The sequence below is a fragment of the Xenopus tropicalis genome, chromosome 2 (genome assembly GCF_000004195.4).
Source record: "Xenopus tropicalis strain Nigerian chromosome 2, UCB_Xtro_10.0, whole genome shotgun sequence".
Lineage (NCBI taxonomy): Eukaryota > Metazoa > Chordata > Amphibia > Anura > Pipidae > Xenopus > Xenopus tropicalis.
The window spans coordinates 119633098-119659302 of NC_030678.2; the positions used below are offsets into that span (position 1 = coordinate 119633098).

The following is a 26205-nucleotide window of genomic DNA, read 5'->3' on the forward strand; positions in this document are numbered from 1 at the left end:
GAATTTACTGTACTAGATAATATTGAACCTATGGCTGGTACAAAAATGTTTTATCTTGTCTTGTTATGAGTATAGAGGGGCTCTAAACTAAAACATTATGAAAACCACTGAATTAAATGGTGAGTAGTAAGAGCACTAAAAAGAAGGTGCATTGTTAGCAGAATCATTCCAGGAGCATGTTAATAATGTATGATGAACCACAGCCATTAAAGGCACCACCTGTTTTTGGGAAACATGCCACACAAGTGGTTATTGTTATTTTGCTGCTCTTAAAGGAGAATACAAGTCAAAATTTAAAAAGCATACTGCCCAATAGTCCTCCTATTGTTTAGTAAAAACGCCACACTTTTGGCTCACCTAATCAAATATTTACTCAGTCACACTTACTTCACATTTTCTAGAACAGGCAGCCATCTCTAAAAAGGTATTCTCCCTTCCTTTCCCTCCTTGCTTCATACTGCACATGTGTTTCATTCCCTCCCCCCCCTCCCCTCTGCCAGATCCGCTTCTGATTGGCTGGTGGGCATGTGTAGCTCAGAACAGGAGACAGGATCAAGTTACACACATGCTCAGAGAATAGGAAGGCTGCCGCCATATCTCAGAGAAGCAAGCAGGGATCTGGGAATTTAGATATGCAGTAAGTACTTAAAAAGAGTGCCTTTAGACTTACTTTTAATTTACATTAACCTTTCATTGTCCTTTAACAAGGGAAAATTTGAAAATGAAATTAAGCCACATCTACTTCTTGGTTTCAACGAGCAAAAACAATCCAGCAATCCACTGAAAGGAAGGCTTCTTATTTAAAAATATAGCCATCTGTAGCTGGGGGAAGGGAGGGGTTTATTTCTGTCTGTTCAGCACAATCCCTGTTCATTGAACCAATGTTTAAAACGAGGGTATACTGTGCCGTTTTATGCACTGACATGTAAATCACAGCAGATCAGTGTTTCAGTTAATCAGAATGTGCTTGCTTTGAGTAACCACTCCTCCTCCTATGGTGTTGAACAAACACATGTTGAAAAAAGCATGGCAAATCTGAAACAAGTAATAAATACCAGATGTTAAATCTTCCACATCATTCCACAATCATTCCAACCTGCAATGAAAATACCAAACTTGCATGCTGATGTGTAGTGATGAGCGAATCTGTTTCGCTATAAATTTCGCAAAACGGCCAAAAATTCACGAAACGCATTTGTTGTGCAATTTTTTTTGTCAATTGCGTCTTTTTTGGTCGTCCGCGTCTTTTTTTTTTTTTGGTGCCCTTTTTTTGACGCGACCGCACCCAATTTGACACGCGGCTAAAAAAATTTATGCACAACAAATTTTCACGGAAGTTTTGCGAAATAATTAGCTGATTGCGAATCCATGCCTGGCAAAAAAATTCGCTCATCACTACTGATGTGGCCTTACATAGGGTAGGACAAACAATGCTGGGCTACCAGGTAACCCATGGTAAAAGTCAAAATATTATAAAAACTTTAAATGCAATTAATGTTAATTAGTATTTAAAATTAAAATAATTAGTAAATTACTTGTCTGCTAGATCATTTTACCCCCAAAATTGCTTGTAGTGCGAGATTTAGTGCAATGATCCAGCACCACTGTAAAGACATTACATGTATTGCCAGTCAGTACTGCTGTCCTATATCAAATATTTTATTGTAGGCATTAGCACTGAAGACACTGGCAGCTTTACAATATATAATGGAGGTAGCCAGCACAGCCTGCTTAGATTTTTTTATTTTGACTATATAGCCATTATTAGTGATGAACGATTCTGTTCCATTTGGCTTTGCAGAAAAATTCACAAATCTTTTCAAAAGATTTGCAAAAGAGCGGGAAATTTGTGAAATGTTGCTCATCACAAAAAAGTGTGTATTTTTTTTACACGGGTGTTGATTTTTGGATTTTTGATGCGCAATAAATTTTTCCAAGGCAAATTTTGTCGCACGTTTCACAAAAAAATCCGCCAATGGCAAAACATGGAAATTCGCTGTGAATCCATTTAGGTTTATAGCAAGCCAGCTGAGACTTACACAAAAACTGAACTGCAAGCCAAGTCAGAACTAGGGTAAATGAAAATAGCAGAAAATAATTATCCAGTTACTGACTAATATTTCTAGCCAACAAATAATATATATAAATAAAGATATAGTGGCACTTTCCCATCCAGAGCTTTGCAGAAATAGCATATGTCCCTTTAAATCCAGCCATGCAGAAAAATATTTCAATAATAAAATAACTGCAATTAAGCCTGTAATGCAAGTTTGAGAGTATTGCTATTGTAACCATAAAAGCAAGTCTTTATTTAGAAGCTATTTCCCCAGTAGAATGCCTGCAAAGAGCAAATAAGCAAACTGTTTATAAATCACTCAAGCTGTAATGCAGAGTAAATACCCCTGTGAAATTCCATTCCAAACTGAGGCTGCAATATTGCTCTGGAAGAGAGAGGGTTTAACAGTTTATACACAGCAGTTCCAATTACATCAGTTCAGCAGTGATGTGACTGACACACAAACAAGACATTTTTATGCTGGCGGCAAAGGTTATTGACCCCACACATAACATGAGGACTCCAACACTTTTATGAGGTGCATTTAGATAAATACTGTTGTCATACGATGAAAGGAAACACTATAGCATATAACAGTTGTCCCCTCTATAGGATAACCAGCAATGAGAAGGTCTTGACTTGCTTCCACATTGTTTGGTTTCATGAAACGACAGGTCTTCTAGAAGCTCATCTATCGTAAGTTTACCCACTTACCGGCTCTTCATTTTTGCTTTGAATGCTTGCGTGTTATGCATACTACTCTCTGGTTATACTCATAAGACTTGGACGTGTTTGTTTTGTCTGAGCTACTACTAAAGATAACCTTTCTATTTATATTTAATAACACAAGACTGTCTGTCCACACCTAAGGTGGCAACAATGGCATGATAAAAGCAACGTGTGTTCATAAACAAATATTTACTTGTTAATGACATTTTCCTCTCATACCAGATTTTTTTTTTTTGGTTAGAAATTAAAGGGCATGTATCATACACACAAGAACTTTAAAAGCTTCAAGTCTGATCATCTATACACATTATCTCCAAATTTATTACCTAAACTGTTCTTAGTGGCACATAGAAATCCCATATATAAGATAAAAACAATAGTTACACTGGCTTTTTTTTCATAAAAGGATGTACATTTATTAGTCGAGTTTGCACACATATAAAAGCTTTATAGAAATAATACAGACTGTATCTCACATGATGTAGCATGTTGAATAGGGACACCATTTCTTAAAGTGACAAATAGGACCCACACATCCATACTAGGATTTCCACCTTGTTTTACTATTATACACGCCTTTGGGTTGGGGGAGCAAGCTTGAACAACACATGGTATGGAAAATTGGTGGAGTGGGTCGGGAAATGGGCAGAGTGGGCAGGGAAATTGGCAGAGTCTAGGCAGGTCTGGCTTTATAAAGGGTAATTAGCAATTATATTGCCAAATAAATTTGTAATTCCAGCCCTAGCTGATGATTTGCTGGTTGCGCTAGTCAACACTGGCCGGGTGGTAACCCTAATCCATGCACAGGGTAAGGATTTTTCAGTTTTAACACATTGCACTGAAACCTTTCTGGTAAAGTCATTGCTAGTTGGAGAGGTGGGTTTCTGAGAGTTTTGTGTCTGCAATTCATACTTAAAAAATCATGGTCGTTCCTTGTAAACACTGGCAGTGGAAGTGCTTTAGCAGATGTTGTTGACTACCACACATAAGGATATACATGACACTATCCTGGACCCCCAGCAACAATGGAGGGACTGGATAAAGGGGGGAACAAACAGTAGAAGTAGTGTGCTGATCCTGTGCATATCTTTAGGAGACAAAACATTTTGCCTTTTGATTATGGTGCTTGAAATAAATCACATACAGTGACAGAAAGCAAAGTGACATAAATACATAATATTTCATGAGCTAACAGGGGTTGAATGGATATGTTGCTGTAGTGGTGATTAATGTTAATAGTTCTTGATAAAGCTCCTAAGTTCTCTATTCTTGTGTTCAGATTTGACCTATGCCTGTTTCCTCAATAAGTCACTTGCCTGTTTTCTTGTTCATGAATTTGCTGTGTTTGTGTTGCTCTGTACCCCACAATCCTTTTCCATACTTTCATTTTTTTGTGTGAGCTATAGCTCTTTGATGTGGCAATAGAAAGCTAATGGCAAACGACCAAACTCTGTTCTGTAGTCAGCCCACCTAAAGCTGGCCCTATTTTATAGGCCTTCACTCATTCTCCCTAAGCTATTGCCAGGGCTGGAGCTCCAAAGCCACTCACCCCCTCTGACCTGCCCCCCACAGGCTCATACCCCTGCACGCTTGCTCCCCCTACACTTGCATCTCCCAACCCCCTTGCATTCCCTCTCTGCATGCTCGCACCAACTGCCTTATTGATTGGCTGCACTGGGGACTGGACAGGTGGGAGCTCTTAAAATGTCCCATCCAGTTCCCAGTGCAGATGTGGCCAGAGGGCAGGATTTTTATGAGGGAGCATGTGTAGGATGAACCTAATAATGTATTTTAAGTCCCCTCTCTCAGAACATCAGGACTAGGCATAGCTTATCAGTAGTTTAAAGTTAATCTATTTTGGCTTTTAAATGCATTCCATTAACTTCAAGTTTAAAAATAAAACTGAAATAAAGCAAATGATTGTCTTGTCTTTGATTTTCTTGATAAAAAATTATAAAATACAACTTGAACAACCAAAGCAAATGGTAGGTCAGTGCTCCCATGGATGTACTGAGAGATTTAGGTGTCTATGACACAAACATTTTTGAGTGTGTTTTCCCTTTCCTGAGATGCAGATCAATGTGAAACACACACACACTGTCATCTTAAATGCATTCCCCTGTGCATATTGATATCACCTATCACAAATACTGACACTATTTTTGAAAACAAATACAGCCTTCCTATGACTGATTCCACTTGTTTTAATAGAAATGATAGAAGAGTTGCTAATCCTATTTTTCCCTCTTAACCACAATGGCATCATTTTTACTGGCCAGGCTGGTAAAATAACATCCAGGTGGCAACTGGTGTTTCCCTAGTTTAGATGGAGACTGTTGCTGAACAGTGGTTTTTAAGTCTTGCCACAAATTATGAATTTACCCCCCCAATAACTCCTCTAGAGAAAAATGCATCCTGAAAAAGCTGACAAATGAGTAAACCTATACATACATATTAGAAACAGAATTATCAAATGGGCAGATCCTAGTTTAACTCTATCCAACTTGTCTTCGGTCCTCTGACCAGTTTCCCAGTCCGAGACAATAAGAAAGAATCCACACAGCATTATGCTACCACCACTATGCTCCATGGGCTTTGATATGGCTTTTTATTTTAACAATGGATTTCTTCTAACCAGTCTTAAATAGAACTCCCCTTTGTGAACTGATCAAGTTATAGTATTCCCATGGATAGTTTGTCCCATCTCAGCAGTGGATCTCTACATTCTTAGTTTCAGTTTTCTTGGTTGCTACTCTGTATAGGGTCATCCTTACCCAGTCACTAAGCTTTGGTGGTCAGCTTTATCCAGGCAGATTGTTTTATATTCTTTACATTCTTCACTTTTAATATAAGATTTAATTGTTCTCCAGGGGATTTTATAACCTGGTCCTGATTGGTGCTGCACCAGAACATTGTCCTGATCTTGTTTTAATATCCCCATGGTTTTCATGATGCTGTTTGTTTAGTTGTGTTCTCTAAGAAAATCTAGGACCATTTAAGGATTTTGTGCAATTGGTTGCCCTAGAACAGGAATCCCCAACCTTTGTTACTTGTGAGCCACTCTCAGATGTAAAAAGTATTATTGAGCCACACAAACATGAAAAAAGTTCTTTGTGGATGCCAAATAAGGGCTCTGATTGGATATTTGGTTGCTCATTGTGGACTGCTGACCTGCAGGAGGCTCTGCTTGGAGTAAAACTGCATTTCTGTGCTTCCAAAACTTGCCAGAAATGTAAAAAATGGCACCTACTTTGAGGCCACTGGGAGCAACATCAAAGGGAGTGGAGGACAACATGTTGCTTGCAAGCCACTTGTTGGGAATCACTGCCCTAGAGTTTATTTAGGAGTTTCACTGCAAAGGGGTAAATACTTATATAATCAAAGTATTTCTGTTTTTATCAGTAAATAGTTTTTTTAATAGGTGCCACTTTTTTTTACTTCAACATTACATACTATTATGTATAAATAATTCCATTTCAATTCCAGGTTGAAACACAACAAAATGTGGAATAATACATGGGCACTGCACCTTAGAGTGGTTCTTAGTACAGACGTTGTAACAGTTTTTCTTCCCACAATAGCTTCTTTTGATATGTTTAAGGCAAGAGGAAATGTCATGTGTCATGTGTGTCATGTGTGTCATGTATATGCATATGTATTTAGGAATGCTGTTAAGGTAGTTTGATCTGATTCTGTACTGTTTTTTATTCTGAGAAAGAGAAATATCCTCAGAATAATTCATGGTCTACACATTTATTAGTGAACTTGCTTTTGCTTTGGCATAAATGACAGTGGGCAGTGTTTATGTATTCTCACATAAAATTCTAGTATTTAAATTATTATCATTTAGTATGTATTTTTTTAATCATGCTTCAATGAAGACTTTTGTGTAGTTTTAATTGGAAGTGCAGAGTATGATTATGTAGGCTCAATCTATAGAATAGACAGCAGTGCTAAGGAGCAATTTATACAAATACATACCAACCCCACAGATTGTGGCCTTATGCGTTTCATACCTACATGGTACATAGTCATACTAACTTTGCCAATTGCCAACAGTTCTAAGTGAAATGTGCATTTTGTTCCTTCTCACTTCTACCACACCACGCAGTGGGACAAGTGAAAAAATAGCTTTGTGTTGGCTGCACAAACAGACAAAAGTTATGAAAGCATATATACCAGTAGGTTCTTAAAACTGTCTGTATGTGCAAAAGGATAAGCAAGCTAGTTGAATGAGGAGGAAAAGTAAGGAGACCCACTATGAATGAACTAGATAAATATATCCATATTTTACCATACATTATAAGATCTAAAAATATACTTCCAGCTGGTTGATGATTTTAGCTGTCATAAATGGTTATCATTTACCACAGCTATAAACCTTAAGAATTGACACTGTCCTTTGTAATACTCCACCATTTGTTTGTCTTGTATTATTACAATGTACCTTCATCAGTCATCCAATATACACTGACTGCAGCAGCTGCACTAAACAGTGCAAAGCATATGGAAACTGAGCTTTTAATGCCATTCGGTATCAAATTTGGGCTATGCAGAACAAAATATCAGATCATGACTACTGAATGCCCAAACTGCTCCATACAAAGGCACAGACAGTTGTGCTGGATAAGATATATGAATGATAACATTAGAAGCCAATTATAACATAAATCTATTCTTATCAAACAATGAAGCTTAATCCTCTGACACATGGCCTTTTATTACACTTTCCAGAACAGTGAGTAATGCATAGCTCTGATATTTGTTGGGATTGACTTCTACGGTCAATGCATATCATCCTTAGCAGCCTGTAGAAACAGCAGCTAGACAGAAGGTTCGGAAATATGTGTGACTTTCAACATTGATTAGTTTTCAGAATGAATATCAGAATGAACTTGGAAGTCAGTACTAGTTGCAGTAGCAGAAGGGGTTCCCCTAGGGGGGTAACAAGTGAGAGGGTGTACACAGGTTGTGTTGTGGCAGGGGTTAGACCCGGGCCAATGTGCTGGTGGTCTATTGTGTTATTTAATAAAGGGGATAGATAGGGCTAAGGGTTGAGGGCCTGTCAGTTAACACTGCCCCTGCCATGGTTTTGCCCTGGATTTCACAATTCAATGCAAGTTGTAGAGATTGGTTTCTGTTTGTAATGGACAGTGGCATAAGAGTACAATTAAATCCTTCTTAAATTGAAGATATAGTGGCCCCTTTAATTGAAGGTATACTGGCCCTTTAATCTAAACATTGTGTTTTAATAAATTGCCAAGTTTATAAGAACCAGTGCCTGCGTTGTGATAGAAGCAAATGTGATACATGCTGATACATCGATTAAAGATCAGCAAATGTGACATTTCTCCTTGTTTGACTGCAAAACTGTTTAACTCCTTGTTCTCGTCAAAATGTCACATGTAATTTTGCTGTGTATTGGCTTGATTGTAATGACACCAATAGCCAAAATATTCCTTGTATAAATATTATTTTCCCATATTATTGTTTTTTTGCATATGAGTGAAACAAGTTATAATGCTGGCAAGGTAACACCATGAAACAATAACATATTTGGCATATCAGCATGGAGGATATGGCCTAGATAATGAGAAGCTTAACTGGCTGCTGTATCTTTGTAATAGTAATACTCCTGCATCCAACCAGATGACCTTTGGCAATATTCATAATTTCATAACAGGTCATTAGATAAAATCAGATTTTGAAATCTTTGGAAAGTTGATGCCAAAGTCAAAAATAAACGTCCATCTCCATCTGAAATCTGTTTTTTGCCTAACAATAATTATAAATATTTAATTTTATAATATTATAAATAATTATAAAATAATTATTAAACATTTTTCATTTTGAAATGGATTAACTAGTTAAAGCAGAATTTTTTTCTTTTTTTTTTCTTTTCTGCTTTGACAGAGGTCAGGTCTCATTTAGCAGCTGGCTTCTGCTACACTGTTCCAGGAGTCAGAACCAGTAGTGCACAGAATATAAACATCCAGACCGATACTTCATTTAAAGCAACTACATTTACAAACCCTTGAAAATGTTTGTATATCGGAACATTTCTATATTGTATATTGGACATCCCATTTAAATATGGAGAAGCCTGAATCTGCAAGCCCAGCCATACTGTATGTTGTAGCAATTGATGTAAAGATAGATCTGCAGACTGGTCAAGCTATTTCCAATGCCAAGTTTACATGGGGAGTCTATAAACTATCTATTCCTGTTGCCATTTCTGGGAATTACAGGTATAGTGTTATATAATATCCCCCATCACCTCACACTCAAGATGTCCATGCGCAGAACTGACAGTGTCACTAATGGGAAGTCCAAGCATAGAACTAAGTGCCTGAAACATTCAGTAATGTAAATGAATAAACATATGCCTCACAGCAGGATACATCTCAATATATCTGTTTAGCCCAAGACATTACAAGGAAATACTATTGCACCAATAACAGAAGAGCTCACAATCAGCCTTAGAAGAAAATAAGGTAAACAGCTTATTCGGTACTGCATGAGCATATCATAATGAAGGCAAATGTAATTACCAGTAATTTTTCATTATATGTTCATTACAAATTTAAGGTTATTTGTAAATGTAATTGCAATTCTCTGTCCAGCTGCTTCTGACTATTAAAACAGTGTAGTAGCATCCAGCTATTTACCAGATTAAGAAGCCTGAGGAGTTTACCATGGTTTTTAGGAAGTGTCCTCGACTCTTAACTTATTGCTGCTGTATTTATCTGTATTTATTATTATACTTTGTATTTATCTATTATCTTATTAACACCCTGTTTGTATTAATGTATTCTACTGTACAGCGCTGCGTACATAAGTAGCGCTTTATAAATAAAGATATACATACAAGATATACAAAAGTAGGGGTCTAGGTGGGGTTCCTGACTGAAGCTTCTGGAAATGGGGAAAATATTTATTATTTAAACATATATTTTGAATCTATCAGCTTTAAAGTCACAAATGCTAAATTTAAAAATGTATTTTATATACAAATGTATACCTATATAACTTGTGACCTTTGTATTTCACGTTTGAATTGTCTTTGAATCACTTGGTTACTTTTTCAGGTATGTAGAACCAGCCGTAATTGATGTAGATATGGAAATTACCAGTTGTTAGTGGCCACTAAAGGTGCAGACTCCATTGATATTATCAAACTCTTTGGAGAAAATTTAACCTTAACTAACCTTTAGAAAGCTGTGATTGGAGCAAACATTTGTTGCATAAAATAAAATGACAAAAGTATGTATTAATGGGGCATATTTAAATCCTGCACCAGTCTTTTAGTTTAGTGAATTATAGCTGCTATTGGTTAACAAAAGCTTAAGAAGAGGTTCTATGAAGGTTACATTCTAAATTAAATTTCAGAGTGCAAAACAAACAAATCAGCTTTATGTATCAGCTTTTTACTTTCCTTTCTTTTGACATAGCAGTTTCTGTATTAGAGGCAATTTGTTTTTGTCTGAAGATGAGAAATTAGGGCTTTATTTTGCTACAACGGCATAGGTATTAAAGTAGAAAAGATGTATCACATTCTGTTTTACTTTCAAAATTGAGATGAACCAATGATATGGTACAACAATAAGGGGGTGATGTAAAAAAAGGCACAAAGTTTGCCCAGGTGCAGTAACCTATAGCAACCAATCAGCAGGTACCAATTACTGCTTACCTGGTTAAAAGCAAACATCTTATTGGTTGCTATAGGTTACGGCTCCTAGACAAACTTAGTGCCCCTTTATTACATATAGGGGTTGGTGCCTTATTAGAAGAATTCCAGCCTCCCAAGCCCATGCCCTGAAAAGGGAGAATATGAGAATCAACACCTTCATATGTAAGCTTAAATGATAAGGAAGTGCATTGGACATGGCTCTCCCAGCTTACAGGGGACAATAGGCCTTAGAAGAGTGTATTATTTTACAATATGGTTGCCATTGCCTAACAGAAATGTCTGCACTGAGCACTGTATTAGGCAAGTTTCTGAAAAGCCATTATAATATAAGTCTGGTCTGTAGCTGATTTATCTAGCGAGCTCTAGGTGTATTTATTTATTCTATGTTTATATGGGAAGCCTTTTGTTTCTCTTTGTTCTAACAATATATACAGATATTACAATATATACCTGCCGAGCTCTGCCATTTCCATTTAGCTGCTAAGATATTATGTGGACATTTGAGTACTTGGCATATCTACTTAAGTTTCTCTACTATTTGTAAAGCTTAATTGTTCCCTCAGTCAGAATGTCATTCTTGTAACTATATCCACAGGACCTAAAGGTCAACTAAGATCTTCAGAACTTATGTGCATTAATGTAGCAAGGTTCTTTTTTTCTGTTGGGTTGAGCAGTTTAATTCTAGGGAATCCAGTGCCTTTGTGTCGAAATATAAATCGAAAATAACATCCTGCTCTTATATTACTGCAGCGCTTTCCTCACAGATACATTAATCACCTTACTTAGCTACTGGTTTGACATACAGTAACCTCAAGCATTTGATTGTTTTCAACAATAACTATAACAATAACAATAACAACGATAAATTAATCGCTCAAGGAGTTACTGGAAAAGTACACAAAATCACATTTTAAAAACAGCAAGATCATATGGCATCATAGGGAAGTCAGCAATGTCGTAAAAAGAATGACAAAATATTATTTAAAGGGAAACCTTATATTGCCCTGTTCTGTATTGCTTAGTGCAAGAAATACATATAGTAGACAATTTTATAGTACAGGTATGGGATCCGTTATCTGGAAACCAATTATCCAGAAACCTCCAAATTATGGGAAGACCATTTCACATAGACTTTATTTATGGAAATAATTCAAATTCATAACAATTACTTCTTGTTTCTCTGTAATAATAAAACAGTACCTTGTTGGTTTGCCTAACCAAAATATAATTAATCCTTATTGGAGGCACAATAGTCTGACTGGGTTTCATTAATGTTTAAATATTTTTTTAGTAGACTTAAGGTATGGAGATCCAAATTACAGAAAGATCCCTTATCCAGAAAACCCCATGTCCCCAAGCATTCTGGATAATAGGTCCCATACCTGTAGACTGCCTTTCTGTACAGGCTGTGAACCAGTGTTGGGGACTGTTCCTGTCTGGGCTTTGCATGGCTTTATTTGGTAATAAAGATAAAGACTTGGGGGAGATTTATGCTTGCTCGAGCCTTTTAGGGTTTTGGGGGGGAAAGCCTTGTTAGTTAAGGTATATATACCATAGCGGGGAGTTTAGCAAAAAGGCTCAAACAATCATAATTCTGTCCCTTATTGTTCACACCCACTGAAGTTATTGATCTCCCAAAGATCCCCAAGTGCAAATGTAGAAGGTAGAAGGAATACAATGAACAGAAATAATTAAAAACAAAAACAAAAGTGCTTAGTGCAAAACAAATATAAAATAAGGTAACCAACAGTAAATGAGTTTAATTATATCACTCCAAAAGCCAAATGTATTGTCCCACATTAACTGTCCCACATTAACTATCTGATCCCACACTAACCTAAACGGCTACTCACAAACTCCTTTTATACTGAAGGTGTGTCACAATATAAGTATTAAGATGAAACTCTCATTCTATTATTCTTTGTATTGATGCAAATCAGGGGCGGGCCAAGCCGACCGGGCGCCCTAGGCAACCCGGTCAGCCAACTCCGCCCACCTTCCCGCCCCCCCCCGAACAGCGCATGCGCGCCAAAGCACAGGAGGCGGTGCAGGGGGGGCGGGGCGATTAGATCGGTCATTGCCTCCGCCGCTAATGACAAGCGGCGGAGGCAATGACAGAGTAGCACTAGGGGTAGGCAGGAGAGGCTCCTGCCTGGCACCCCTCAATCGTTGCGCCCTAGGCAGCTGCCTCTTCTGCCTACCCCTAGTTCCGGCCCTGATGCAAATCCATTTTTGTTATAATATAGGAGGCAGGAAGAGAATCTGTAGGATAACATGGACTATGGTAATGGCCAGGGGTAACATGGTATTACTTTGGTGATTGTATCCACAATGAAAATATGCATATGAACTACAGCTTGAAATGACCAGGTATTCCAAAAACCTGAACTCCCGTTCACTAATGTCTGGAACCAACCATTTGTAAAGCCCTGGCTGTAACTAACTGATTAGCGCCATACCATGTGGGGGAGTAAAGGCCCACACAGGAGTTCATATCAAAACCTCTCATAGGTGACATTTCAGTCAGATGAAAATATAGACTCAAACACAATATTAATCCCAGAATCCTACTTGTTATGGGCTTAATCCAATAATAGCTATCAAAAGAGACCAAATACAAATGGCTGTGGTACTGGGTTTATCAATTAGGATTATCAGGGCAGGGACGGGTCACACAGCATTGGTGTTTGGTGTGTATGGAACTAATATGAAGAAGTATAAACAATGAATATGATATCATGTCTCTATTATGTTTCCATGAGGAGTTATGGTCTTTATATTCTTGGTCCAGTCCATACTTACAGGAGGTTATAAAAAAAACGTAAAGAGATACTGACACCAGAACTTAAATCTGTTTTACATACCTATCATGATATTGTCTTTGCATGCTATTTATAAGTTTGCCATAAAGGTATTTGCCCAATGTTTTTACATTAACTATCTGACCCCCCTTGTTCCTCTATGAGGGGGCTGCCATATTTGTGCAGCAGGAGGCCATTAGCATTAGAAGCTATAACTGACAGGCTGAGAAGGGACATTCAGGTAGGCAAAGCAGTCATGTCTAGGAACGTTAGGTAACAATTACTTACAAAAGCAGCCCTATCAGTGAAAAAGAATCAACATGACCTATACGTACATTAATATTTTGAAAAGTAGATTTTTCAGTGTCAGTGTCACTTTAAGCTGTGTCCTGCTAAGCCATGCCCCCCTGCATTCCTTTGGGAGGAGTGAGTGTCCAGTTATCTGATGCCCATAAAATTTCTAATAAATAGTCAGCTCTTCTGACTAAGAATTGGATTTTCTTTGGAAGACCAATTTTGATTGGGAGTTTAACCCGCTTGTTTCTCCTTGCCTCCAGGACTAAAAGAATTCTGTATTTTTTCCCTTTTATTGCAAAAACTGTGTGTAATTATTTTACTCTATGTCCTTTTTGTAAAATCTTTTTGTATCTATGCCCTGTATATACCTTTTATAATATTAAATATAACATTTATTATGTTTTGTCCTTAAGGGAACAGTTCAGTGTAAAAATGAAACTGGGTACAATAGATAGACTGCTCAAAATAAAAAATATTTCCATTATAGTTAGTTAGGCAAAGGGCAGGTACCCTGAAGGTTGCAGGTAGGATTTTCAGATGTGGACATAGATGTGGGTCTGCGGGTCATGAATCCTTAAGACACTTGTTTCTACCTCTCCCCATTTCTGATATTGTCACTTTCGGTCTGCAGCAGCAGAACACCCTGTGTAACGGTGGTAAGTGGTTTGCAGATTGGTTACATAGTTACATAGGGTTGAAAATAGACCAGAGTCCATCAAGTTCAACCCATCCAAGTAAACCCAGCACACACAACCCACACCTACCAATCTATACACTCACATACATAAACTATATATACAACCACTAATACTAACTGTAGATATTAGTATCACAATAGCCTTGGATATTCTGATTGTTCAACAACTCATCCAGGCCCCTCTTATAGGCATTAACAGAATCTGCCATTACAACATCACTAGGAAGGGCATTCCATAACCTCACTGCCCTCACTGTGAAAAACCACCTACGCTGCTTCAAATGGAAACTCCGTTCCTCTAATCTAAATGGATGGCCTCTGGTGTGCTGATTGTTTTTATGGGAAAAAAGAACATCCCCTATCTGCCTATAATCCCCTCTAATGTACTTGTACAGAGTAATCATGTCTCCTCGCATGCGCCTCTTTTCCAGAGAAAACAACTCCAACCTTGACAGTCTCACCTCATAGTTAAAATCTTCCATCCCCTTAACCAATTTAGTTGCACGTCTCTGCACTCTCTCCAGCTCATTAATATCCTTCTTAAAGACTGGAGCCAAAAACTGCACTGCATACTCAAGGTGAGGCCTTGAGTCAATGCACTTTTTATACAAGATAGCACTTTATTTGCTTTAGTAGCCACAGAATGACACTGCCTGGAATTAGACAACTTGTTATCTACAAAAACCCCTAGATCCTTCTCCATTAAGGATGCCCCTAACAAACTACCATTCAGTAGATAGTTTGCATTGATATTATTTCTACCAAAATGCATAACTTTGCACTTGTTCACATTGAACCTCATTTTCCAGTTTGCTGCCCAGTTTTCCAATTTTGTCAAATAGCTCTGCAAAACGGCAGCATTTGTTAGTTGCGGGTTGGGTCATATTAGATAGTGGGTCCAAGCAGGATAAAATGGGAGTTGCGGGTTTGTGTTGAGGGTTGCAGGCTGTGGGCCAGGTCCGAGTTTTAAAAACTGGTTCTGCACAGGACTCTACAATAAGACATAAACACTCAGCGGCACTAATACATACTGTAGTGTTTCTATTAATTGTGATAGTTTCTCTGCCAACAGTACAGATTCCAGCTCAATACTGGTTTGTTGTAGTTTAGTAATAGCCTAAAAGTTGTGGATTTTTTTAAAAATGTGGTTTTGTTCAGCTTTCTGCCAACAAGTAAGACATTTTATCTATTTATCTGTTCTAGGGATGCACCAAATGTCATATTTAGTGGAGGATTTGGCTGTATCCAAAAATGATGGATTCAGTGAGTTGCTACTGTGTACACACTAGTCACACAGTTTATAAAGACAGCAAATAGTTTCGGGAATTTTTCAACAAATTTTCAGATGCCGTTCTCCTTGTACGTGATGTTGCACAGCCTTTTTATCTCTAACATATTTTTAGCTTGCATGCCGTGTATCAGAAACGAAATAAATGTGATATGTTCAGCCAAGAAAGCTTCCAGTTTTGGTATCACGTCTGTTTAGCGATAATGATTTTCTCTGGCAAGTGTGCAAAATGTTTAGTGTAACAGTGGAAGCTATTGTGACATTTGGTCTGTGTAATCTTTCCTTAAATAGAACATTGTCACACTGATCGCCATAATCCAGCAGTGAGACATTATCTCAGGTGTTTATAGCAAAGATTTCAGACCATGCCCTATGCCGGGCCTTGGAATCCTGCTTTAAAAGGTAAGAAAGCAATAAAACGACAAGTTTTGTTTTGGGAAATAAAAGTCACTTTATTGGTACTGAACTACTACTATTACTAACTGAGCACATCTCCAAGACCATTAGTGCTTGCCACTAAAAACCTTTTAGAATGTGTGTGCATATATGTTTTAAAATAATATAGCATAATGACATGCTGGTTCACCATATATGACACCTTTGTACACAGAAGGTGATCTTTATAACCCAATATCTGTAACACAACATATATATTAACCAGTGGGCATATTGAAAGTCCTCCAGTGGTTGTTGGGGGGTCCCTGGGAATTGAAGTTAACAATGTCTGGATTGGTTCCAATATTCCACAACTACAACAGACAGCTTACAAAAACCAATACTCATAATGGTTTTTCTTTGCTATAAATGCAAATAGATTAAGAAAGCAACATGGTGTTCTGTAAACATAAGGCTGGGGCTCTAGCTCAGCACAGCACACCGCTGCTTTTTCAGCTTACACAAAATTTTGCCCTGGCTTCTGAAATTAAATGCTGTGCGTTATTAAAATGTACATTGAAAAATGAGCCCAGATCCTCTCTAGTCACAAGTACATCTGTTAGATGATTCATCATATTTATTTTAATGATAGGCCTGCTGGTGGAATATGTGAGTATAAGTACACATGAAAAACAAATACATAATGTTGGATTTACTTACCGTGTCTATTTCCCACAGTTCTGCAGTTTTTTCCCCTAGGGTGGCACTTATGATATCAGTGCCAACAAGTGTGTCTGTGAAAAACAGCAACTGTGCAGTTTAAAACTCATAGTTGATTGTAGTAGCTGCAGATTATAAGGAGGAAGCATGTGTTGTATAGTAATTTCCAGGTCTGTGTAAATTATCAGTGTCTCTGATGTCATCATGGTGATGTTATTGCACTGGTGCTAAGCCATAGGCACCACACTAGACAAAGAGTGATAGTATCAGGGCAAACAGGATGCCATATCAGAACTAAAGATTTAAAGCCAACTGTCTGTTCAAAGGTCCACATTGCATTCTTGTGTATATCCTTTGTTTCCAGCTGTCCTGGAACATTGCCTGTTCTAACTTTGACCAAAACCTTGTTTAACCACTTGTAAACGTATTTGACTTTTGCGAGTCTTGCCTGTCCTAGTTCCTGTTCCATGTACCTCTTTCTCTACATCGTCTAACCCACCTGTGCCTAAATAAAATGTAAGCTTTACTACTTACATAAAAATAACTCTGTACATAAACTATATAGAAGAGCATCACTCTATCCATTAAGGTATAAGCATACTTGTGGCACAAAATATAGTGTTCTTAGACTAGCAATTGCACTCAGTATTTGAAAGTAAATAGAAAATGTATTGTATTTAACATGTTTTGGATTTCTTCAGCCCCATAACCTACTAAGATTCACACTCTCATGCGCCCAACTCAAAGACTAAAGGAATAAATGGCACATTGCTGTTGAAAATTAACTGAATACCAGTAACTAATAAGATTAGAATTCTATAAAATATGTGAAAAACTTAATAGAACCACCCTTGCAGTGGGCTCTGAGGTGATCTGCTAGAAGAATGACAGATCAGAAGGAAGCGGTAAAAGGAGTATGCTTCTAGAAGGGTTTGGCAGCCTAAAAGATTGTGCAAGTAAAGCCCAACACTACCTGGGAAGTAGAGGAGCTGTCTGAGAACTAAAAAGTAAGATTTGGAGGCAACCAAGCACATTTTCCAAATCCTTAGTGCTCAGCCAAAACAAATTCTATAATATCACCAAAAAAATCTAGACCCTAGAAAAAGAATGAAAAGTTCAGAGACGCATGCCCACGCTACCTTAGACACTATACACATTAGAAACTATACACATTAGACACTATACACATTATGCACTATATACATTAGACAACAATAGAAGTAATTGCAGAGTAAATGATACACAAAGTGATATTATGTTAAAATAAAACATACCAATCTTGCTCTTCAAACCATTAACATCTCTCCCATTGGGCTAAAGTCACCAAGATTTTATTGTTTGTCTTTGTAAACGTTCAGTTATGATTCCATTAGTCAAGTCTAATAACCCCCTTAATAATCCACTTGTACAAGGCACACTTGAACACTTTGGATAAAACCCATCATCAACCTTCAGGCCCATTTGGTCTGTCACATCCTAACGTTAACTTTAGATTTTTTTGATATCCCAAGATGGTCTCTTATGAGGCTCTTAAACAGGTGGTGGCTAGAGACCTATGTGCAACACAATATTGAGCAAATTATGTGTTAAAGGAGTTTGAAGGAGACTGCTGTAGAGACAAGGGATATAATATATACAGTAAAAACTGGTATTGCCAGTCACACAATAGGCTAAAAGGAGCCATAGTTGTCAAATGACTTATTTACCAGGTCTCTTTCTAAAGCAAAGTGTAGATACATGATCAGTGGCCAGTGATGGCATTTTAAAACAGGACAATTGTGTCTAGTGTGTATGAAAATTGATACAGGGTTATTGGCATTTTGTTTATATTGTGAATATTAAACCATCTTTGCAAAGTGCTATGTAAATATATCAGTGTTATATAAATAAGGAAAATAATAATACACAGCAGGAAGTCTAATATCAAAACTGTGTATATTCTCATTTACTTAATAGCCTTTGAAAGAATTCTGTATGTTTTTATTAGCCATACAAGGCTGACAAGAAATAAATCAGACAGTGTTACTGGAAATGCTTGTTAATCAGAATCATTTTGTTACTGTAAGTAAATCTCCTTGCTAAACAACAAGTATCTATCAGATTAGGATCTCTATGTGTGTACATATGCAAATACCTGTCTCTTTTAGTATTATATAGTTTAAGGTTAGTGATCATGCCCTTATACCCTTAATCTGTATAAATCTCCCCATAAGACATCATTTTGTGCTTTCTGCTTATATAAGTTGCCAGCGCTGTATGATTATTTAAGTTCTTGTTAGCAGTTACTTGTCTTGTAAAAACCTGCTTCTTGTTCTTACTTGTGTCTTTTTTTAAAGTATTGTGGTAATGTGTGCAGAGGCCTTCAAATCTACAGGCATATCATTTTTGGTGATTATAGCTTTTCCAAATGGAATACATTGATGATGTGTTTTAACTGAGCTGGTAGACAATGCTGATGACAGTGTATCACGTGCCTCAAGCATTTCACATATGAAAATGTTTACTGTTAGTGTGTACTGAGATTTCTGCATGTATGTGTGGATTTCATAAATTCTGGTTACAACTTAATATGGCTGCAACACTTTAAAGAAAGCCCTGCATTTTTGTTTATTTATGTTTTAGCTTGGTCCCAGTTCTTAAAGGTAAACTATACCCCCTGAACTGCTTTATCTCAAAATCTAAAAAAATCCATTGCTGGGGAAAGGGGGGAGTTTGTTTTTACAGTGGGCTTCTCAATGGACTGCAATATGACTTACTTTTAATTTCAGTCTTAAAATGGTGATGGATGAATGTTTACAGGCTCTATAAGTCTTTAATTTGTCTTAAAAAAAGAAGGGATGGGGGGAATAAAATGTTAAATAGTTAAGTCATAGGGAGTAGTAAATTATATATACTGTAGAACTATGTGTTAGAAAATAATTGAAAGGGACTAAAGAAACTGATAGTAAGGCAATATTGTAATATTAAAGAAAAAAAACACAGATCTTGGCATCATTTATTACTTAACTATAGAAGTCGGAGGTTTGGGTCTTACTACACTATAAACAAGTTTTCTATGTAATGTACAAAGTGTTATTAACAAAATTGCCCACGTTGCACATCACATTTAAGGCAGCACAGGCTAAAGGGATGCATTGTTTCAGCAGGAAAAGATAAACTTGTTATGAGCTACAAAAGATTGAGCAACATGTAGGCAGATATTGCAGAAAAACTTGTTATGGATGCTTAATTTCATCGCTGAAATCGAACACGAGGATCTCCAGTGATTGTAGCAGTCGAAGTCCAGCAGTGTCATAAAACACACTCACAAAAAAATATATTTTTTTTTAAAAATAAATTCCTAGTTTATGTCAGTACAGTTACTATACTCAACATACAGCATCACATATTTAAGTAATTTTGTAAGTGAAAATTAGGAAACAACTTCTGCAGAAAACATATTTGTAAATGTTAATGCACAGTTAAGAAGTTAGGAAAAGCTGATGAAGTCAAAGCAAAATTTGGAAGAGCTAAGAGCTGGTCATATGTTGGCAAGAAAGACAAAGTCAAACCCTCATATGACTGCAAAGGACCTGCAGGGAGGTTTGGCTGACGCAGGAGTGATGTTCCAAGGTCGAGTGTTGGTTGCACAAATATGATCAGCATGGCAGAGTGATCCGGGGGAAGCCATACCTGCAATCTCTTCATAAACATCGACTCCTGAGGTAGGCAAAACATCACCTAGACTAAGCAGATGCCCTTTGGAATAAAGTGCTGTGGACTGATAATAAAAGTTGAACTCTTTGGCCACAAGGAGAAAAAAGGGAGCAGGTTTTTATAAAAAAAAAGAACTTGTCAACTGTTATACATGGGGTGGATCCATTATGTTTTGAGGTTATTTGGCAACCAGTAGCACAGGAAACATTGTATATTTAGCGGGGAAAAGTGTATTTTACTAAATATCAGCAAATTCTGAATGCCAATGTCAAACAGTCAGCCAACAAGCAGAAGCTGAAAAATGGATCTGACTTCAACAACACAACAATGATCCTAACATACACAAGCTACTTGAAGAAAACTAAGCTGAAGGTTTTGATCCCTCTGAGTCCCCTGACTTAAACATCATTGGAAACCTGTGGGTAGATCTTAAACATGCAAGATGGCCCAAGGAGGTCTCAGAAGTGATATGCAAAGAATAGTGGGCAAATATCCATACAACAAGAATTAAAAGCTGCTTTTAGCTGGATATAAAAGATGTTTACAAGCTGTGATCTGTGCCAAAGGGAATGTCTTAAATACTTACTCAGTAGGGTGCCCATACTTGTGCACGTGCCACAGTTACTAATTTCTTTGTTCCTATGTTTCAAGTTGTTATAATAAAATGTAACCGTACATTAACATTTGCAAGTATGTTGGGTTTTTTAAACACTGATTCCTGCTGCTGTTTCTGACTTACAAAATTATTTAAACATGTCTGCAAGGGGAGTCCAAACTTATAAGTAAACACACAAATAAAAGATATAATTACAGATATATAGACATATCTACACATCTACATAAGGACCATTGTATACCTTTTGTTTAATGACTGTATGTTAACAGTAATGCAGAACATTCAAGTTTTTTAGTGAATTGCATACAATGAATTATCTCCCTAAGTTGCCCAGTAGCCATCCCAAAATACATTTTTGAACACAAAAAATAATAATTCACAGACAGAATCTCCATATGAAGGAGGCAGGTCCCTCTGCATCTGTCTACCCCTAGTTCTGGCCCTAATGACTGACATTACTTAAACTACACATATACTAATGGGTGATATGGATGTCCTATATTTGATGGTGATTCTGTCTGTCTCCTAATAACCCTATTACATACAATGATAATGGGTTCTCTACAAGTTTTTCAAAATTACCCCAACATGCCGAATGCAATACTTTCAATTCAAATATCAGTCATGTTATTTTATGCCAGAAAAACATTGGTTAGCAGAACAACACCTACAAAAGTCAGAGATAATGGTGCATAATTGTATTAAAATTATCTAAAGTAAAACCTTAAATGTACATACCCTGACTTGACATCATTTCTTTTGGTTCCAACAACATATAATGCATTATGCATATAAATGCATTATGTATTTCCCTGATTTTATTCTCTTCCCCACACCCACAATCATAAGCCACACCCACTTTTATAATAATCTTTACCCACCAACACTTTCTGGTTTCACCCACTTTAAAGAAAAAACATTTTGCTATTGCTGTTTACATCTTCTAAACAGTTTAATTTGCAATATGCATAGATTTACCAGTGTATATCATAAGAGCAAAAAGTAATCAAACAGCCCCAGGCAGCAATTGAAAACTGCAGTGAGTTTCTTATGATATACTGTTGGGGTGGTTCACAGACACCTGGAATCTGCAGCTGTATATTCTGCGCTGAACTATAACCCAAATATAGATTTACCAAAGTATATGGCCTGAAGGGACCCTAAAATGTATATTTTATATTGTATATGCATCCTCGTTGTATATGCAACCCCAGCATATTCTATATTCTACCACATTATTTAATATATATCATCAGTCTGCCATCTAATACACCTTCTCTTGTGCATTCATTTTGTATTCTGTATTTGTTTCTCCTATTTTCTACTTCTCTCCTGTTCTCTATAACTCTTCCTGATGCCTCCACCTTCCTCACCTGTATAACACTTCTTCATCTCTTCTCTACTTTTCTCACAGCAAACTCCCCCCCCCCCTTATCTTCTATATTCTATTTTTCCCTGCACTTAACTTCTGTTTTATTTCCCATATTAACCTTTTTCACAATTTTATCCTGTTATACACCGTCTCTTTTCTTTATTCACTATTTCTTCTTTCTCTGCTTTCAGTTTTAATTTTTTTTCCTCTTTCACCCAATTCAGTCTCTAATTCAGGCATAACCTGCAACACTGACCTTTTTTTTTTAAACTTTTTACAGCTTTAGATTGGCCATTGGATAGGCTGGAGGACGGTTCAAAGTCCACTCTCCAGCCTCTCCAGCCAATCCCTGTGTCGCTGCACCGGTACTTACACTTTGAGAAAGAAACAAGCTATTAGGCTGTAGGAAATTAGAAAATGCAAGTGCTGCATGTTATGTATTTTAAAGGATGTGGAAGTGGGGAGCAAAAGAAAGCTACAGTATTACTAAAAACATCCTCTGAGGGGATGCTATTTCACAGAACTAAAGAAGTGGAGGAACGGTAACAGAGATTCATGTAACTGACACCAAGGTGTTAGGCAACGGCACTCCTGAGGTAAGTGTGCTCATACCTGTGAGAAAGTCTTTTGACGCGTGTCCATTGGATGCAGAGATTAGAGATTCCAATCCCCCCTCAGACATTATTGGTGATATTAGCAGTATTCATATCTGGACATGAAGCCTCTATCCCTGTTGAGGTTGCAGTGTAGCTTGTCGAACTTCTGCTCATATTTACATTCCCACTCCTTTGGCTCCTCTTGTGTTTCAAAGTTGCCTATTAGTATAGTGATTCAAAGTTCATCAATACTGCAGTCACTGATCATTGTGGTCTACCTTATCCTGTGTTTAGTATGTGTTATAAGTGGGAGGTACTGGACAAAAACCTTACCAGCGGATGTCCTCCCACAGATCCAACATCAGTTGTGGGAAAACAGACCTCCCAGTAGCATTTTTGTAGCAGTGACCACAGTATTGATGACCTTCAAGTCACTAAACGAATGGGCAACTTGAAAGCACAACAGGAGGGAAAAGAGTGGGAATAAAAATGTATGCGGGAAATTTTAGAAGCTTCATGTCCAGATATGAATACTGCTCATATCTCCCTAATACTGTCTGGGGGGGAATCAGAATCTGTATCCAATGAACACACTTCAAAAGACTTTCTCACATGTCTGTACACACTTACCTCAGGACTGCTGTCACTAGGTAACGGCACTAAGTGTTAATTACAATAAGTAGTTATTAATTACATTAACCTTTGCAGAGGGATCCTAACTGAGGGAGGTTGCTCTATATCTGCATGGGAATGGGGTTTTCCATACATATATTATATTGATAACAATGTTTATACCCTGTGTCAGTTTGTATAAATGTAATGTCTTTCAGTTGCTGTATTATACCATGTCTAAAGCATCGTCCTAAAAAGTCCAGGAATTTCACATTTTATAATCTACTTAATTAGCCAACAAATCACCTACCCTATATTTTATAGAACTGTATGGCAACTCACACAGGTATGAATAAAAATAAGACGCAGTGGTGTAACTACAAAGAAAGCAGACCCTGCGGGGGGCCCAGGAGAGTAATAAGTGTAGAGGGCCCTAAAATTGCCCTATTTAAATGGCAATTCTTGGTAGAAAGTAGGAGAACTTACCAATGTTTGGGGGCCAAGTAACATCTAGTTACACCACTGGATGGACAAGGTACCCTATGCAGCACAACATATGATCCTGGGTTTGCTTTTTGAACACATGAAGATGAAGAAAGTTCAAAAAACAGTGAGCGCAAGTGAGTCTATGATGCTATGATGAAAACAAGGCAGCAATCATACCATAAAGGCAGCAGCTGACCCATCATAATAACTACAGCTATGGGACCTGTTGTCCAGAATGCTCGGGAACTGGATTTTTCTGGATAAGGGATCTTTACGTAATTTGGATCTCCATAACCTGTCTGTTAAAAATCATTAAGCCAACAGGCTTGTTTTGCCTCCATCTTAGTTGGGATCACGTACAAGGTCCTGATTTATTATAACAGAGAAAAAGGAAATCATTTTTAAAAATTAGAATTATTTGCTTATAATGGAGTCTATGGGAGATGGCCTTTCCGTAATTGAGAACTTTCTGGATAATGGGTTTCTGGATAAGGGATCCCATACCTGAACTTTTATTTCTGTCTTTCCTAACAAGAAAATGTGACAACAGTAACTCTTTTGCTTCTTTTATATGGTTCTTGGCTATTATTTTTCCCAGAAATAAAGCTGTTTGGAAAGAAAGAAGGCTATAGAGAGTCTTTGTGAGAAATAATTAAATAAGCCTGTGCAATAGATTTTGGTTAGCTTGTGTTAGCTGCAAAATGTATTTTTAACTCAGTATGGGGAAAAGCACAGACGTGCCATTTATTCCACTCACATTACTTCATTTGCCAGGCCTTATAACATTTGCCACAAAACCAATTGTTGAATTGTAAATCTAAAGGAAAAGCCCAGAGAAGCTAGGGAAAGTTATAATGAGCAAAGCTGTGTGCATCCTCCTGATTCTGGCCGTGTATCAGATTAATAATCATGGGATGCATTACAATGAGTCTGACTGTCCCCCTCATCTGAACACCTCCTCTTTATAGCACACCTCTAGGAAAGGAATTCATCTCTTTCTAAATGCAGATGGCTGTGCAACCCCCACAAACAGCAGCAAATCATGGCATAGTGTGACAGGAGCCCCCCCACCCCACCCCACACAAAGGATAAGAGGAGAGGAACAGGATGAGTCCCTCTGTTTGATTTTTGCTGCCTGTTTTCTTACACCCTGTAATCAGGGCTCTGGCTATGGATGCTGAGTGTTTGGAGTGTATGCCCTGTGTGCAGCCTGTGCTCTCCGCTGCAGAGGAGGAAAGCTGCGGGGAGGGAGATGATGAAATTGTGGACAATGAGACGGGAAGACTACAGCAGGATCAGCTTCCAGAAACCCTCCAGCTGTGGGGCGATGAGAAAGGTAAGTGGGTGCTGTGTGTTTGGGAATTTATCATAAACCCTTAAGAGGATTTAAGCAGTACATTGCCATTCTTTTCATTTTTAAACCCACTTGTTCCTCTGAGCTTGCCCGGGTAACTGGCAGAAGCACTAACAGCATCTGTCACCTGTTAAAATGAAGGTGATTTTCTTTTATAGAAAAATCCAGAAACCAGAAGGGACATAAATACAAATAAGTGTGACCAGCATTTAATAAATGCAATGAGGTCTCTTCATTTGGGTTACAAGAGACTGGAAAGCATTTTATTGTTAGATTCTAGTCTAGAGATGTGCCTTGTGCAAATGCAAGCATCAGACAAGAGCGTGCATTATTATTCCAAACAAAGAGCTGATTATCCCACGGTTAAGGCAACTGGTCCTTTGGCAGCATTCTCTTCTTATCTACCATTGGAAAGCAATATGGTTATTACAGATACGCTGTTTTAAGTACATCACTGCAATGGGATATATAATAATAGATATAGGCAGGCAGCCACAGAGAGACACACAGAAAGACAGGGAGATAGATAGATAGATAGATAGATAGATAGATAGTAGATAGATGATAGATAGATAGATAATAGATTTATAGATAGATAGACAGATAGATAGATAGATAGTAGATAGATGATATATAGATAGATAGATACCCTAAAAACTGAAATAGGTCCATAGCAGATATTGATACTACACAATTAGGCGCAAGTGAGGAACGTGCTACTATAAACATAACATTGTAGCTTTTAGGCAGGAACACAAACTTGAAAAATTAAAACAAACATTTGGTTAGCCATAGACTCAACAACTAATCCTTTTAATAA

General features: G+C 37.5%; 1 protein-coding gene across 3 annotated transcripts in view; it reads left to right on the forward strand.

Moving 5' to 3' along the window:
• The first annotated feature begins 2499 nt into the window (after positions 1-2499).
• mettl21c (methyltransferase like 21C) overlaps positions 2500-26205 on the forward strand; it is a 33623-nt gene continuing 9917 nt past the window's right edge. The window contains exons 1-3 of one of the 3 annotated variants that reach the window (XM_031897046.1): positions 2500-2594; positions 2669-2752; positions 25192-25367. In XM_031897046.1, the coding sequence (XP_031752906.1) occupies positions 2590-2594; positions 2669-2752; positions 25192-25367 (265 nt within the window). In that variant the 5' untranslated portion in view covers positions 2500-2589. The other 2 variants (XM_031897045.1, XM_004911984.4) reach the window with 2 other exon arrangements.